Source organism: Babylonia areolata, chromosome 19 (assembly GCF_041734735.1).
Source record: "Babylonia areolata isolate BAREFJ2019XMU chromosome 19, ASM4173473v1, whole genome shotgun sequence".
NCBI classification, from domain to species: Eukaryota; Metazoa; Mollusca; class Gastropoda; order Neogastropoda; family Buccinidae; genus Babylonia; species Babylonia areolata.
Window position 1 is genome coordinate 20,325,012 of NC_134894.1, and position 16,564 is coordinate 20,341,575.

Genomic DNA, 16,564 nt, shown 5'->3' on the forward strand with positions numbered 1-16,564 from the left:
GTATGGATGGCTTGAAAGAATGAATCTTTTGACTGAAAATGAAAGCATTAATGGTCATCTTTCTTAGAAAAGGACTCAAGACTTTTATTGGCTTCAAACGAAGTTGGTATGCACATGGGGTTTTAAATAAAGACATCAATCACTAGCCCCTCCACTCCAAAAAATCACAGAAAACAAGTGTGCCTCTCACATGCCTTCTTCTTCCCTTACTTGCCACACACACCACTCTCCCAAACAAACACGCTCCACAAACACACACACATGCACAACAGGCACCTGCCGCTCAAAATTACTGCAAAACGCAATTGCATGAACACCACAGAGTTAGTACTAAAAAATTAGTATGCTTTAAATATGAGTGTAACAGCTGTAACTCTTGACAGCTTTCCTGAGAGGGTTCTCATCTCAAGCTCACTCTTCCATTCATGACTGCATGTGTAGCCTGGAAACCAGTCAGCTTGTGTAATTGTTAACTCCCCCCACCCCCCAAACACACGCACACACTTGAGATTGCTATGATTTTATATAGAGTACTAATAAGCATTACATCACTGTTAGTGGCCCTACGTTCCTCAAGGAGCCAAAAGAAAAAAAGTATATATCACTTTAAGCTCTGATCATTGCACAGTATGCATGACAGGTTCGGCATCCATTCCCACCCACACCCCTCTACTTCCAGATTTGGTGTAGTATATACCGATCAGTCTGCATGTTTTGACGTATCCATAAAGCAAACTGTATCTCTTTTACCATCATAAAGAGGCACAGAATTGTCTTGCTCTTAACTTTTCTTGTTGTTTGCTGCAATTGTTGAATTCAACATCTTCAGTTTTTGGTAAAATCCATATGAAACTGTTCTTATCTCAATCTATGTGTGGGGCATTTGAAAAAATGATGCTTCCTTACCTTTATTTCCAGAATAATTCCCAATAATATTCATTCATAACTGAGATGAAAGTGTTCACCAGCAGTGAAACGCATTTGTTAGTCTTCAGTTGTAAAAAAAAAACAACAACTGCAAGTTGAACTCTTCTGTTTCAAATGCCATTTTGATCAGCTCAAGAGCGTTTTTGACAAAAGGAAAGAATATGACCAACTGGAGTATGGACTTTCATTAATTCCCTCTCTCAGGTTGATACGAGCCGACTTACTCCTGTACACTCCTTGAGAAGCATCGGGCCATAACAACTTGGTTCTGAACCATCAAACTAATGTTGAGTCATACAGTATCTTCACTTGAAGCTGAATATAAAATGTGCATGCCGTGTCTGAAACAGTACCGATAGTGACCATATACATATTTTATGCAATCACAAGGTTACACGCATATTACATTCTCAGAACACTGCATAAAACTTAAACCACAAATGCATCCTTAAGTCTTTTCACAAATATTCTGTAAAATTCTTAGTCATCTAACTTGTAAACCATGTAAAATGTTAGTATCATGAGAAAAATGACAACATCGAAAAATAATGCAGAAAGCACTCCACACTGATTGAAAAATAAAATACTGGATCACTGATCACACATCACAGATGACACTGAATGCTTGCTTGCCTGTTAAATACACATCACAGATGATACTGAATGCCTAAAATTAGAATAAACTAATGAAGGGCACAACAGTCAAGCATATAAAACACTGGACTTTCAATCTGAGGGTCTTGGGTTCCAGTCTCAGTCACAGAGCCTGGTGGGTTAAGAGTGGAGATTTTTCTGATCTCCCAGGTCAACATATCTGCAGATCTGCAGGTGCCTGAACCCCCTTCATGTGTATACGCATACAGATTATCATAAAAGGTTCTGCAATTGATGTCTAAAGATCCTGCAATGAATGTCCGCATTCAATGGGTAACAGAACAAGAGCATATCACCTTGGCTACCTACATGGTGGGATCAAGACAGTCATGCACGGAAAAGCCCACTTTTTCAAAGAAGTGAACATGGCAGATGCAGCCTACGAACACAGAAGAAGAAGAAACTTACCTTCCCTCTTCCACAAATCTTCACAAACTCCACCACAATTCAGTCAGCTTATCCCTGGAGTGAAAGGGAAAAAGGGCCCTTAGACAATGACGTGGTTTTGTAAAAAAAAAAGGCTCAACGGACGGTGCAAAACTATATTCAAACTCAAATAACTCTAGTAATAAAACATAACTGTTTTTCTCCCTCTTGGTTAAATAACAGACAATTCCCAGGGAGACATTTGAAAACAATACATTTCATTTCTGTCAAAAATCAGACATACATGAACATTCATTTTTCATACTGACATATCTTTAAAGATTTACCATTAAATTTTTTTTCTCAAAATTTCTTTCTTCTCCGCTTGAGTCCATGAAGATTTTTAGCAGGGTTTTCTCTGGTATGTGGTGGGGTTACCACCCAGTTTTGTACAACACAGCTTTGGTCTGTGCTTTTAGAGTCTGGCTCCCAAAACCAACCATCTGTTTAATAACTACATTTCACTTTTACTCCATGGTTTACAGTTGGCTGAGAAAAAAACCCCACAAAAACTGTGATGCAGATTCAAACTTTTTTTTTCTTTCTTGATGCTCAGTACTTTGTCATGTTTTGTTTGCTTCAGATTGGGCCGTGGGCTGAGATGTGTGGGGTGAGAGATCAACCTGTGGATTCACAATTAATTTCCATTTGGATAAAAACAGACGTCTTGTACTGCACTTACTGGACTATTTCAACACGCATCACGATCACACATCTGACATCATATCGGGGCCAGTGCTCACAGGTCACAGGATTTCAGATAGGACTTCACCATATTAGGCACACGCAGAGAATCAACCCTCCCACCCGAAAACCCCAGGCACTTCCACACCACCACTTTGGCGCTGTGTCTGAGGGTGCGAACAGGGGATCCGTACAGAGCCCCCATGATCCAGTCGGGGAAGGCAGGCTGAAGAAGACTGATGATGGCAGGCAACGTCCGCAGGCCTTCCAGGGACATTCTGTCGGCCAGGCATGTCCAGAAGGATTGGGTCCACGTGAAGTTCTCATCCTGAGGTGCTCGCCTGCCTGTCGCCAACCCCAGAGAGTGCAGGAACACTTGGCCCATGTCGTCCGGGTCAACACCGTTTTCGCTGAGCAGCTGCACAAATCTGGCCTGCCAGGTAGCTCTGTCGGACTGTTGCATCCTGGGAACATGCTCGGTGAGGAAATGACCCAGCTCCTGTCTGCCACACTGAAAAGCAATATGAGGAGTTTGTATTATACTTCCAGTTTGGTGAAATATACTTACCATGTCAAACTGAGGCAAACCAGGCCTATCTGTTTGCTCCTCTTGACCAAAACTTTTCACAGCAAATAAGTGATAAGACGTCTTTTCATAAGACCGCCGTCTGCTAGCAAGCCAATGAAGCAATTACATTTTTTCTTCTTCTTTTTTTTTTCAAATATATATATATATATATATATATGAAAAAAAACCCAAAAAAAAACAAACATATACATACACACATACATACATGGGATGTATGACGGTACCAAGAAGGCACTAGTACCAACACAGAGCAAGACTGCCCCCCTCAAATCCTCCACTGGGGAAGTAATCAACGATCCTAGCCAGCAGATGGAGAGATGGGCAGAACACTACTCTGACTTCTACTCCACAGAAAACGTGGTGTCCAACTCAGCCCTTGATGCCATCAAGTGCATGCCAGTCATGGAAGAACTTGACGCAAAGCCAACTGAGGATGAACTCAGCAAGGCCATTAACAGCCTGACATCAGGCAAGGCACCTGGCAGTGACAGAATTCCCCCAGACCTCATTAAACACCGCAAGACTACTCTTCTGCATCCTCTGCACACAGTCCTCTGTCAGTGCTGGAATGAGGGAGCTGTACCGCAGGACATGAGGGACGCCAAGATTATCACCCTCTACAAAAACAAGGGTGAAAGGAGCGACTGCAACAGCTACAGAGGCATCTCACTTCTCACCATTGTAGGCAAAGTCTACGCTCGGGTCCTCCTAATTCGCCTGCAGAAACTGGCCGAACGCGTTTACCCGGAATCACAGTGCGGTTTCCAAGCAGAGAGATCCACGGTAGACATGAACTTCTCCCTTCACCAAATCCAGGAGGATGCCCCTGTATGTCGCATTCATTGACCTCACCAAGGCCTTTGACCTAGTCAGCAGAGACGGCCTTTTCAGGGCTCTTCGAAAGATTGGCTACCCCCCCAAACTGCACAGCTTGATTGAGTCCTTCCACTCCAACATGAAAGGGATGGTGCAGTTTAATGGTAACCTCTCCAAGCCCTTCGACGTACGCAGCAGTGTCAAACAAGGCTGTGTCCTCCCCCCCACCCTATTTGGAATCTTCTTTGCTCTTCTCCTGAGACATGCATTCAGCGCAGCGCAAGAAGGGATCTACCTGCAGACCAGATCTGATGGCAGGCTCTTCAATCTCGCCCACCTCAGAGCAAGGACAAAAGTCCGCAAAGCCCTGATCAGACATGCTCTTTGCTGACGATGCCGCAGTTGTGACCCACACCCAGCGGGACTTGCAGTCACTAATGGACCGCTTCTCCCAGGCCTGCAAAGATTTCGGTCTGACCATCAGCCTCAAGAAGACAAATGTCCTAGGCCAAGACACGCTATCTCCACCAGCCATCACCATTGATGACTACGAGCTTGAAACCATCCATCAATTCACTTACCTTGGGTCCACCATCACCGACAACCTCTCCCTTGACACCGAGATTGACAAGAGGATCGGGAAGGCAGCCACAACGCTAGCCCACCTCACACAAAGAGTGTGGACAAATCCCAAGCTGACCACGAAGACAAGGATGGCTGTATACAATGCCTGTATCCTCAGCACCTTGCTGTATGGCAGTGAGGCGTGGACCATACATGCTCGTCAGGAGAAAAGGCTCAATGCCTTCCACCTGAGAAGCCTACGGCGCATACTCGGCATCTCCTGGCAAGACAAGGTGACAAACACCGAAGTCCTAACTCGCGCTGGCCTCCCGACCATGTATACCATGCTGAGACAGCGTTGGCTGCGCTGGCTGGGCCACATTCGCTGCATAAAAGATGGTCACATCCTAAAAGACATCCTTTATGGAGTGCTCGCCACGGGGCAGAGAAGCATCGGCCGCCCACAGCTGAGATACAAAGACGTTTGCAAAAGTGAAGGCACTTGAGATCAACACTGAGTCCTGGGAGGGCCTTGCAGATGACCGCAACAGATGGAGAAGCACTCTCAAGAATCAGCTTCGGATTGGTGAGGACAAACTGTCAGCTGCTGCAGCAGAAAAGCAAGCCCGCAGAAAAGGGACGGCAGCCGACAGACCAGCATCAGTTTACACATGTGATTGCTGCGACAGAGACTGTCTCTCTTGCATCGGTCTCTACAGTCACAGGCCACGCCGCTTGGTCCAAGCAGACGGCCTAATTAGACATTAGGTCAGATATACTCTATCCATGGTCAGCTATGACCGAAGGAGGCCTAATATATATATATATATATATATATATATATTTTTTTTTTTTTTCCTTCAAAATTCTAAATGATGAAAGAGAAACAATAACTTACCCGTTCACAATAAATAGTGGGGTGGTGGCATTGTGGTAATGTATCTGCCTAGGAAGCAAGAGAATCACAGCATGCAGGATCAAATCCCACACATATCAGAATTTCCTCACCCTCCATCAGACCTTGAGTGGTGACATGGCGCTATATAGTCATTCAGATGAAATGATAAACCAAGGTCTCATGTGCAACATGCACTAAGCACACATAAAAGAACCTATGGCAATAAGAGAGTTGTCCCTGGCAAAATTATGTTGAAAAAAATCCACTTTGATTGTGAAACAAATGCATCTGCAGACACAAAAACAACAACAACAAAAAAAAAAAAGAAAAAGAAAAAAAAGGGTGGTGTTGCACTGACTGTCATGACACAGGAGCAGCTCTAATTTTACACCAAGAAATTTGCTGTCACAAATTAAAGTAATACACTACACTACACTGCACGATGCTATACAACACCACACTACAATAATGGATGGCTGTTTAATGTGTGATGTTCATCTTGGGAAAAGTGATGTAAATGAAAGTATGTGGGACAGACATTTTAAATTTTCAACAACAAAAGTTGTTCAGACTTTAAAAACTTTGCTTAAAACCCAGAAAGCTCAATGGATTTCATAAGTGTGCAAAAGCATATATACTGTTTGGTATGGAAACATTTATAAGGCAGAAGTCGCAGCCCTGAACAGAATCGTAAAAACTGCCACCAAGATTACCGGGGCTGATCTACCTAGAAGACATATATTATAAGCGGCTACTCAAAAAAGCAAAATCAATCAGCCAGGACGAATCACATCCAGCTTTTGGGATTTTCGAGATACTCCCCTCTGGTCGATGGAACAGAAGTATATGGATGAAAACCAATCGCTTCGCCAATAGCTTTTTCCCGAAAACTGTCAATGCCCTGTCTCTCGAACAAATCCAGTATGATAACTAGAATTGTGCAATCAACAACCATCTACCTGAAGACCTAGTCATCAGCCCCATCCACATGTAATATCCGGCTTCTGTTCAAATGTGTGTGTGTGTGTGTGTGTGTGTGTGTGTGTGAGAGAGAGAGAGAGAGAGAGAGAGAGAGAGAGAGTGTGTGTGTGTGTGTGTGTGTGTGTGTGTGTGTGTGCGCGTGTGTGTGTGCGCGTACGCATGTGTGTGTGTGTGTGTGCAGTGTGTGCATGTGTGAGTATGCACAAGTTTTTTTTATTGATATGCACTTGTATATGTCCTAATTTCTACTGTATCTGTGTTTGTGTATGATTTTCGATTTATGTTCGTACCTTGTTATGTACTATCCCCCCCAATATTCCTTGTGACCCTGGTACACTTGGTAATAAAGACATATTCTATTCTATTCTATATACATATACAACTATACAACACACACACACACACAAACACACACGTGCACGCACGCGAAAACACACACGCGCGCACACACACACACACACAGAAATATTTGGTGCTGGCAGGATCATTATATGAAGGGAAGAAGAACAGCAAGGAAAAGAGCGGCAGTGAGTGATGAACAGGTGCTTTAGCTCAGTGCATTTTTAAGCATTGGACTTGAAGAAAAATCAACTTTGATAATAAAACAGATACTCATGCTGACATTGAGGAGAGCAGCCCAAAATTTTGCACAGAGAAACCTGCTGAGACAAAATTTAATGCGTACAATACAATACAAAAAACGAAACAATGCAATGCAATATGATACATTCCAATACAATACAATACAATGCAATGCAATACAACGCAATGCAATGTGATACAATGAAATGCAATACAACACAGTACAATGCAATGCAATGCAATACAACACAACACAATTCAATACTATACAACGTAACGTAACACAACACAACACAACACAATTCACTCACATCATCACTGCAAGAGATGGTGGCACCAAACTCCAGCAACGACACCATCACCGAGAACAGAATGTCTGGGTAAGAACTCGCCAGGAAATAACTTTTGATGGACAGGACACGCTGCAGACAAGACAGTCACAGTATCTGTGAAAACTGAACAGACACACAACAAACACACACACACAAACACACACATACTCTGGGTTGGCAAGTTACAAGATTACTTTTCTTCTCACCAAAAGAGAACTTGTTGGCATGTCCTGAGATAAGCTGCGACATTAAAAACAATAAGTGAATAGATAAATCCAAAAATTCATCCACAGAACAGCACACAATTTGATCATGTGCCAACATTTCCATACAGAATATGCTTGACACAGAATAATCTCATATAACATGTACTAGATTATGTAAATACCCTATTAAAACTAAATGATTCGATTAGCCATTTCACAGATTAATCTCACATAAAAGTATATTGCCCATTGTCATACAAGGAAATAAGCAATATCCCAGAAAGAGATTTTTATAGGTGCTTGAATTCAAGTCTAAAACCTCGTCAATTGACTCTCTCAGACTTTGGTCCGATTCGCAAACCAATTCTGAGTTTAGCTCTCAGACTATTATCAAATTCATTACGGACCAAGTATTGTTCTAATGTCAAGTGCATATGCTTTAGTAACCTGACAATTAAGCATACAATTTTTGACTGTAGCTTGATGAAGCCTTATGTACATGAAAGTGTGTCTTCACAAGTGACTGAGAACGTTGATGTTTTTGACTTTTCCTGTAACTGTATTTAGAATAGTTTTTTTCAAATTTCACCCTCATTTCACCCTCATTTGCCCAGTTTCCCCCAACCCTCCATTCATTCACATCTCCCACCCCTTCTAATCGATAATACTCAAATGTATTCATAAATACTTTAACAAAATGTCTTCAATCACTGATATGTGTGACGGGACATTAAACAAAATTCCTCCTCCCTCACATAACACATACTAGGTAACGTAAATACCCAATTTAAACTAAATGATTAGATTAACCAATTCATAAATAAAGTCGCAGAAAACAAAGGAAAGTAAACAGATCATATCAATATATGTAAAAGGATTACATTATCACATATACCTCAGGCATCCATTTATATATACACATACAATTCAGACATAAACTACGGTATTGCAAAGTAAAAATATTTGTCGCTTTGTCTGCTAGGGTCGGTCAAACTGTACTGCTGTGCTTGTTCCTTTGCCCCGTTTCTTCTTTTTCTCTTTCTCCTTTCGATTTCTGTCAACATCTCGGGCACATTCCTTTTTTTTTTTCCCTTTTCTTTCCTTAAAAAAAAAAAAAAAAAATTTTAATTGTTTCACTTTACTTACATCTCAGTTTAGTTTTGCTGAAACTCACGTGTGATCAATTTCCAACTTCTAGCCGTGAAGACATCCATCACATACTTAACATACATGTACATGTATAAGGAGAGGACATTATGCAACATCTTCTTTGTGTCCTGTTCACCTATAGTATATAACTGTGTTGTTGCAAAACGATTTTACTGAAAGAGAGAACGTTTTTTGTTTGGTCGTTTCACAATGAATCACAAAGCAAGATTAAAGAATTGCAAACACAGTCGTACACAAGAATACTTATGTGTGCTCTAAAACTGCCGGCACCGTGAAACTGACAAAGAAGTAAAAATAAACAAATCACAAGAATTTCAACACATCTATGTAGTGTCCTAAACATACATGAACAGAAGTCAAGGCCTTCAAACTAACTCGTCACTTAAAAAAAAAATTCCCCAATCGTTAAAATGGGTTAGTCAGTAAGGGCATTCATTAAAACTTGGGTTTAGAAAGAATGAAAAAAAAGTTTAACGGCGAGCCGGTTTGGTGAGCAACTGTGTTTCATACATGTCGCGGACTAGTGACTTCAAAATAAAATTCTAACAACATTTTGCGTAATCGATTCCATATTCGTCAGTGAGAACTGTTTAAGTCAAATTTGAAAGTATCTCATTCAAAAAACCTATTAAAGCAATTAAAAATTAAAAGTTTTAAATCCTCTAAAAACTCACCTTATACCTGAAATTTATGACCTTTCGTGTGTCCTAGAGTAGGTGTATCAAGTTTCAGTTAGTTACACGGTTGCAGTGTTGTTCTGTTGAAAGTAAGTGGCTGTTCGCAAAATATATGCATGTATTTGTGTGTGTGTGTGATATGATAAGTGCAAGTTTAGAGTAATATGAATTAACGTGGTTGTGTTGAATTGGTCTTTAATTTTGTCCCACTCCAGAGTGTGTATTGTTAAATATGATGTGAAGCTGAATTGATTCTATTTTTTGCTGATTGTGTGTTGAGATTGAGGTGTGTGTGAATGTTGACGCACGGATCCACACAGAGCAACAGCGCCTTACAAGAAGAAAATATATTAATGTTTACATTATTTATTATTTTTAACCAAATGCACAAGACAGAGCTTTGAGACTTTCCACTTGGGTGTGAAGTGTACTGTTACAACCCTGTCTAATAACAGAATCACCGCACTGAAGACTTGGTCAGCACTAGAGGAAAGTATCAGATTTTTGAACTGTCTAGAAATGGACCACAAGAAAGTGATCATCCAACAGCAGATGCAGGCCATGGGATCACAGCAAGTAGGGAAGCCAATGTACACACCTGCTGTCATCATCCGAGCATTCACCTATTTTGCCACATCACGGTGTTTGTACGAGACCCTGCGCCATGATCTGCAACTCCCATCTGTGCAGACATTGACTCGGATAACTTCCAAAGTGGCAAGATTAGATGAGACAACATTCTCCAGTGCAGTATTCGCCAATCTACAAGACAGACAGAAAATGTGTGTTCTTTTGCAGGATGAGGTGTATGTAAAGAAGTCCATGCTATACCATGGTGGGCGAGTGTTTGGCCGCAGTGTGGACAACCCTCAGTGTCTTGCAAAGACTGTGCTGGGCATGATGGTTTCGTGTATGTTTGGCGGCCCAAAGTTCTTGTCAAAGATCTTGCCAGTATCAAAATTGAACTCGCAGTTTCTGCACGACCAGGTTCAGCTGTGTCTGGAGGCCATCAACTGTGCTGGTGGAAATGTAAAGGCAGTCATCTGTGACGGGAATAGGAACAATCAAGCCCTGTTCAAGATGCTTGCTGGTGACCCCCACAGGCCTTGGGAAACTGCAGGAGGTGTCTTTTTGCTGTATGATTACGTCCATCTGCTGAAGAATCTCCGTAATAACTGGCTCACTGAGGCTACAGGAGAGCTGACTTTTGAAGACAATGGTGTGCAGAGGACAGCAAAGTGGAGACACCTTGTCAACCTTTACAAGCTCGAGTGTGACTCGTTGGTGAAGATGTCAGACTTGGACGAAGTGGCTGTCTCACCAAAACCCATCGAGAGGCAGAAGGTGTCTACCTGTCTGAAGGTTTTCAGCGAAAAGACCCACCAAGCCCTGCTGAACCACCCTAGACTGGAACAGACTGATGAGGTGAAGGACACTGCGGCCTTCATACTTAAGGTGCTGACGTGGTGGAAAATTGTCAACGTTAAGTCTGAGTTCATGGATGATCGGCGGAGAGATCCACTGCAGGCTGCCATCAGCAACCCTAACGATGAGAGACTTAATACTGTGCTTCAATTTGGAGAGATGGCCCTAGAGATGTCTGGCAAGCAGGGGAAGCGACAGAAACAGCTGACACGGGACACCGCGAGAGCAGTGCATCACACTTGCAATGGACTAGTCAGCCTGTGTAGACAACTCCTTCTCTCTCCTGCCCACGACTACATTCTATTTGGACAGTTCTCCACTGATTCCTTGGAGAAAGAATTTAGCAAGCTGCGCCAGGGGTCAGGGGGGACATACTTTATCAACGTCCAGCAAATCATAGAGAAGACCAACATCAACAGGTCCAGGCTCCTTCTCTCCCTTGAAGCGGAGGCAGCCCTTGAGGTGGAGGAGCCAGGGCACTCTTGCCCTGACTGTGTGTTCAATCTTGAACAAGATGAGAAGGCATGCCAGGCGGTAGATGACATTGAGACGCTAGAGGACTTGGTCTCTGACGAGAACAAGTCAGTGCTTGTATACATCGCTGGCTATGTCACAAGAAAAGACACTGACTATGAAGAGGGACAAACATCTTTTTACTTTGATAAATATGGCCAGTACACAAAATCACTTGACAGAGGAGGTCTAAAGGTGCCGTCTGACAGGGCCTGTCAATGGACAATTTTTAGTTTCATCATCTTCAATGTGGTCAAGAACTCTGTGTGCCGTCATTCATTCATGAGGATAGCCCTGGCCCTGTCTGACATGTATGAGTTTCACATGAAGGAGAGACATGCTAGGATAGTAGCCAACATCCTCATCAAAAACTACTGCAGAGATGCCACACCCCGTTCGACGAAGGAACCTGCCCTCAAGAGACTGAAACTCTCCGAGACATCATAGTGATAATCATTCGAGTATACCAGGTTAGTGTTGACTGCTGTTTGTACCTGTCTGTATTTGAACTGTTCTTTTTGTTTCTGTGTTTGTTCCTTTTGTCCTTTTATGAATGGATTAATTAATACTGTGACATTGCCGCATGAACTTAAAATGAGGGTCGGTTTGTATCGGGGGGGGGGTGGGGGGGGGGGGGGGGGTAGCACATTTACAGTTAATTTGGCCATAAATTATGGAAATCATGCATGGTTTGAACATGCCAATTGCCAAGATTACAAAAATATCAACCTGAACATGTAAGCAACTTGCTACACCTTACATTGGCAAACAGAATCCAATTCAAACGAAAACATAGAAATAAACTTTAAAAAAATATATATATCAAAATGCATCAAACTACCAAAAAGATGCATTCTGCAAGTGTATAAACCAAAACAATGAACTTTCTTTGGATATGGACATGAAAAACAGCTGCAATTGATGTTCAGTAGCTTGTACCCAGTCAGCCCCCAGTCCAAGCCCCCAGTCGCGCGTTGAGTAGGCCTGTAGTTAAGATCGCCATGATTGTGACATGTTCCAAATATAACACTGTTTAAACCAAGAAGACCACACCTGGAGGGCATTCCTTCCCTGTAGAGGAGAAAAAGAAGAAGAAGAACAACAAGAAGAACAAGAAAAAGATCGACTGAATCTTTAAATGGTAAAGAATTATAGGCGCAGTAAAGGCTTTTTTACAATTCTGCCCATTTAACTACACAAAACATAAAAAAAATAGAAATAAAATGACATAAGATTAAATAATAAGAATGACAGATGAGAACAGAAACTGGAAGAAGCAGAAGAAGGAGAAGAAGAAGAAGAAGAAGACGATGACCACGACCACCACCACACCTGGAGAGCGTTCCTTCCCTGTGGCGGGGGCCCGTCCAGGTGGCAGGGATCAGCACCAGCCTCCAGCAGCAGTCGCAGGCAGCGGACCAGACTCTGACAGTGGTCCCTGGTGGTCCAGACGGGGTTCGCTCCCCACTTGGACCGTGCGTACACCGCAAGGCGCTCTGCTGATTTCTGCCCGAGAAAGACAGACAAACAAGACAGAACACTGAATACTTTACTGTCTCAACAACAGAAATTCTTTTTTTTTGGGGGGGTTTAAATATGATTTTATTCTCAAAAGCAAGTAAAGACACTGCAAACATATGCAGCAGTAACAAGCTAAAGCTTATGGTGTGCTCTGAAAACTGCTTGTGCACACAGTGAACACATAACACAGCAGCAGTATTAAAACTATTATAAACAACATCAAATATGAATTAAACAAATTCATATGTAGTGTAAAACACATAAACAATACATGAACAAGAGAGGCAAGGCCTTCAAGACTAACTTGTGATACACTTAAAAAAAAAAATCTAATCGTTAAAATGTGTTCTGTATTTGTTATTATAAAACTTCGGGTTAAAAGAAAAAGAAGAAAAAAAAAGTCCCAACGGCAGATTCGAACTCCGCGTGTTCGGGTGAGAAGAAACTGTCTTACCCATTACACTATCGCGGATCCTTAACTGACGTTCAAAAATATAATATCTAAACATGCTTTTTTAAAGGGCGATAAATCGATTGCAGTATTCGCAGTGAGAACACTGTTTAAATCATATTATTCTGATGTATCTTGGGCATCCAAAAAATCTTTAAGGGCAATTAAAAATTCTTTTTAAGTCCGCGGTAAAGGAGACGTGGCTATCGCTGCAATCACACTGCAACATTTAGCCGTTTTCTCTGTGTCTAGATAGATGTACAAGTTTCAGTTAGTTACACCCGGTTGACACGGTTGAACTTCCATGCTTAGCAAAAGAAGTTCCTGTTCGAACAAAAATGATAACAATGACTGCTCTTGTTGTTGTGTCAGAATATAAGATCAAAGTGCCAAGTTTAGAGAATAAAAAAAAAATAAATATAACAGTAAATGCAGTTTGTGTATAATTTGGCTTCTTTTTATATTTTTTTGTGCCCATCCCAGAGGTGCAATATTGTTTTAAACAAGATGACTGGAAAGAACTGAATTTTTCCTATTTTTATGCCTAATTTGGTGTCAACTGACAAAGTATTTGCAGAGAAAATGGCAATGTTAAAGTTTACCACGGACACACAGACACACACACACACACACACAGAAAACCGAACAACGGGTTAAAACATAGACTCACTTTGTTTACACAAGTGAGTCAAAAATCACAGTCATCCAACATGTATGCACAGGAGACGAAAAATGTTTAGATGTCAACCTAGGGCAACTCACTGCGTTCAATCAATAATCACAGTAGACAACAATAACAACAACAAAGACAGAAACCTTTAAAAGGTAACTTGAAGTAAATCAGACATACATCATCACAGCCATACATGTGCACTACAAAATTACAGTTAAAGGATAGGCATAAAATAGCATATTAAACACAGACATAAGGCATACAATAACAATATGCAATTTCACAGTATTTTGATTTCAGATGTCACATTCCATATACATACACTATGGTATATGTCGATAAAATGAAAAATGACCAACACTCTGGCATACATTTAATCACATATCTGATCATTATAGACATTTATACAATAGGTCCATGTTTACACACAAACACACGCACACACACATACACAAGCAAACGAACACACACACACATTATCATATAGTGGAGTGGTGGCCTAGCCAGACTTTGAAGCATGTGTGTATCAGTTCAACTTCCCATATATATATATATATATATATTAATATATGCATAGGAAATTTTCTACTTAAATTACGTTTAATTGCACATACTTAACCGTGACCCACTAGTGCAGACTCCGGCAGGGGTCTGACATTCCTGTCCTGTGCGAACTACTATCCGCCTATGCAGAGAAAATGAAAGTAGCTATGGCCGATAACCTCCCGGAAGTAGGTTACCTCCCCTTTGCCCCCATGACTAGTGCCCTCTTTTTCCGGCAGCCATCTCGACTCCTGTTCCTCCTCCCTCCTCTTCAGTGCTGAGGTTACAGTCAGAGCATTCAGTTTTCATCCCTTACTCACTGTGGGTCTATGCAGCCGGTGTAACAGTCTCAAACTATCCACTGGCGCGGTCTCGCCCTTTCTCTCGAGTTTGACTGGTAAATCAAACTGAGTGTTTTCTCATTTGGATCAGACAATAAACCGAAATCCCATGGCAGCACGTTTGGCACACTGATAGAGAATCCATGGCAATGTTAAGTGTTGTCCTCTAGCAACATTCTGTAGAAATAAAAAATCTACTTTAATACGTACACAAACATTATATGCATGCACTCAAGGCCTGACTAAGCATGTTGGGGAATGCTGCTGGTCAGGCATCAACCTAGTGGATGTACAGCGTATTTGGATTTGTCCGAATACAGTAACGCCTTCCTGAGAGACTGAAACAGAAACTGATTGGATTTGTCTGAATGCAGTGATGCCTCCTTGAGAAAATTTTTCTTCTTTTTCTTCTTCGTTCGTGGGCTGCAACTCCCACGTTCACTTGTATACACACGAGTGGGCTTTTACGAGTATGGCCATTTTTACCCCACTGTGCAGGCAGCCATACTCCATTTTCAGAGGTGCGCATGCTGGGTATGTTCTTGATTCCATAACCCACCGAATACTAACATGGATTATAGGATCTTTAACATGCGTATTTTGATCTTGTGTTTGCGTATACACACAGACAGGGTTCAGGCACTAGCAGGTCTGCACATACGTTGACCTGGGAGATTGGAAAAATCTCCACCCTTTACACACCAGGCACTGTTACCGAGATTCATACCCCAGGACCCGCTGATTGAAAGTCCAACAATTTAACCACTCCGCTATTGTGCCCGTCCTTGAGAAACTGAAAGGGAGATCTACCCTTTTCCAGGTCTGCAGAGTGCCGTTGTTGGCCTGCACGATCTCCTCGGCCAGGACGTGGAGGGGGGTGAAGGTGTGGTGGTCACTGACATTGATGTCCGCCCCGTGCTTCAGCAGCAGCTTGGTGTTAGCCTCCAGCTGACAGGGCATCAGCTTCGACCTCCATATACACACAACACAATACATCACAATACATTGTTACTTTATCAATACCTTACAGGGGATATTTTTGTGTTTCTGATTCAGTGTATAGGGGCCACAACTCCAACATTTTCACAAAACATCCTTACAGAAGAAAACCATAACTGAGACTGATACTGAGACTACAGAAACCACTTTGCTTCAAAAGCAGACATGAGTATCATTGTCCATCGTGTCCAACTATGACCATCACAACAGCAGAGGAGACAACTGTTGTCCTGACAGTTTGAGCTAGAATTTCATTGCAGTGGCAAGTATCTTGCCAAAGTTACATCCCCACTCTTTTGTCCAAGAGGGCTCTAAGACAGTCAGGGTTAGAATCTTCCCTGAAGGCAAACTAGCCCCAAAGGCTGCAGCATTAAGAGTAAGTGTGACACAGATACTAAGACTACAGGACCTGCTTTGTTGCAAAGCCAGACATGAGTGATGAAGATTTATTTATAAGATGAAGATTTATGTATAAATACAAATACACACATAGATAAGAATGTGTTGTTTTTTTTAATCTTGTGAGAGAGCATTCAAACAGAAAAAAGTATGTAATCTATACACATAGGTAGGATTTTGTTATAATATTGTG

The 16,564-nt window shown here is 41.8% G+C and overlaps 1 protein-coding gene across 3 annotated transcripts in view; it reads right to left on the reverse strand.

Moving 5' to 3' along the window:
- Window positions 1-56: 56 nt before the first annotated feature.
- The window catches only part of LOC143293527 (uncharacterized), a 19,295-nt gene continuing 2,787 nt past the window's right edge, over window positions 57-16,564 (reverse strand). For all 3 annotated transcript variants that reach the window (XM_076604439.1, XM_076604440.1, XM_076604438.1), the window contains exons 3-6: window positions 15,784-15,943; window positions 12,777-12,950; window positions 7,433-7,543; window positions 57-3,202 (exon numbers count right to left, since the gene is read on the reverse strand). In XM_076604439.1, coding sequence (XP_076460554.1) covers window positions 2,747-3,202; window positions 7,433-7,543; window positions 12,777-12,950; window positions 15,784-15,943 — 901 coding nt within the window. In that variant the 3' untranslated portion in view covers window positions 57-2,746. The remainder of the gene's footprint in view (window positions 3,203-7,432; window positions 7,544-12,776; window positions 12,951-15,783; window positions 15,944-16,564) is intronic.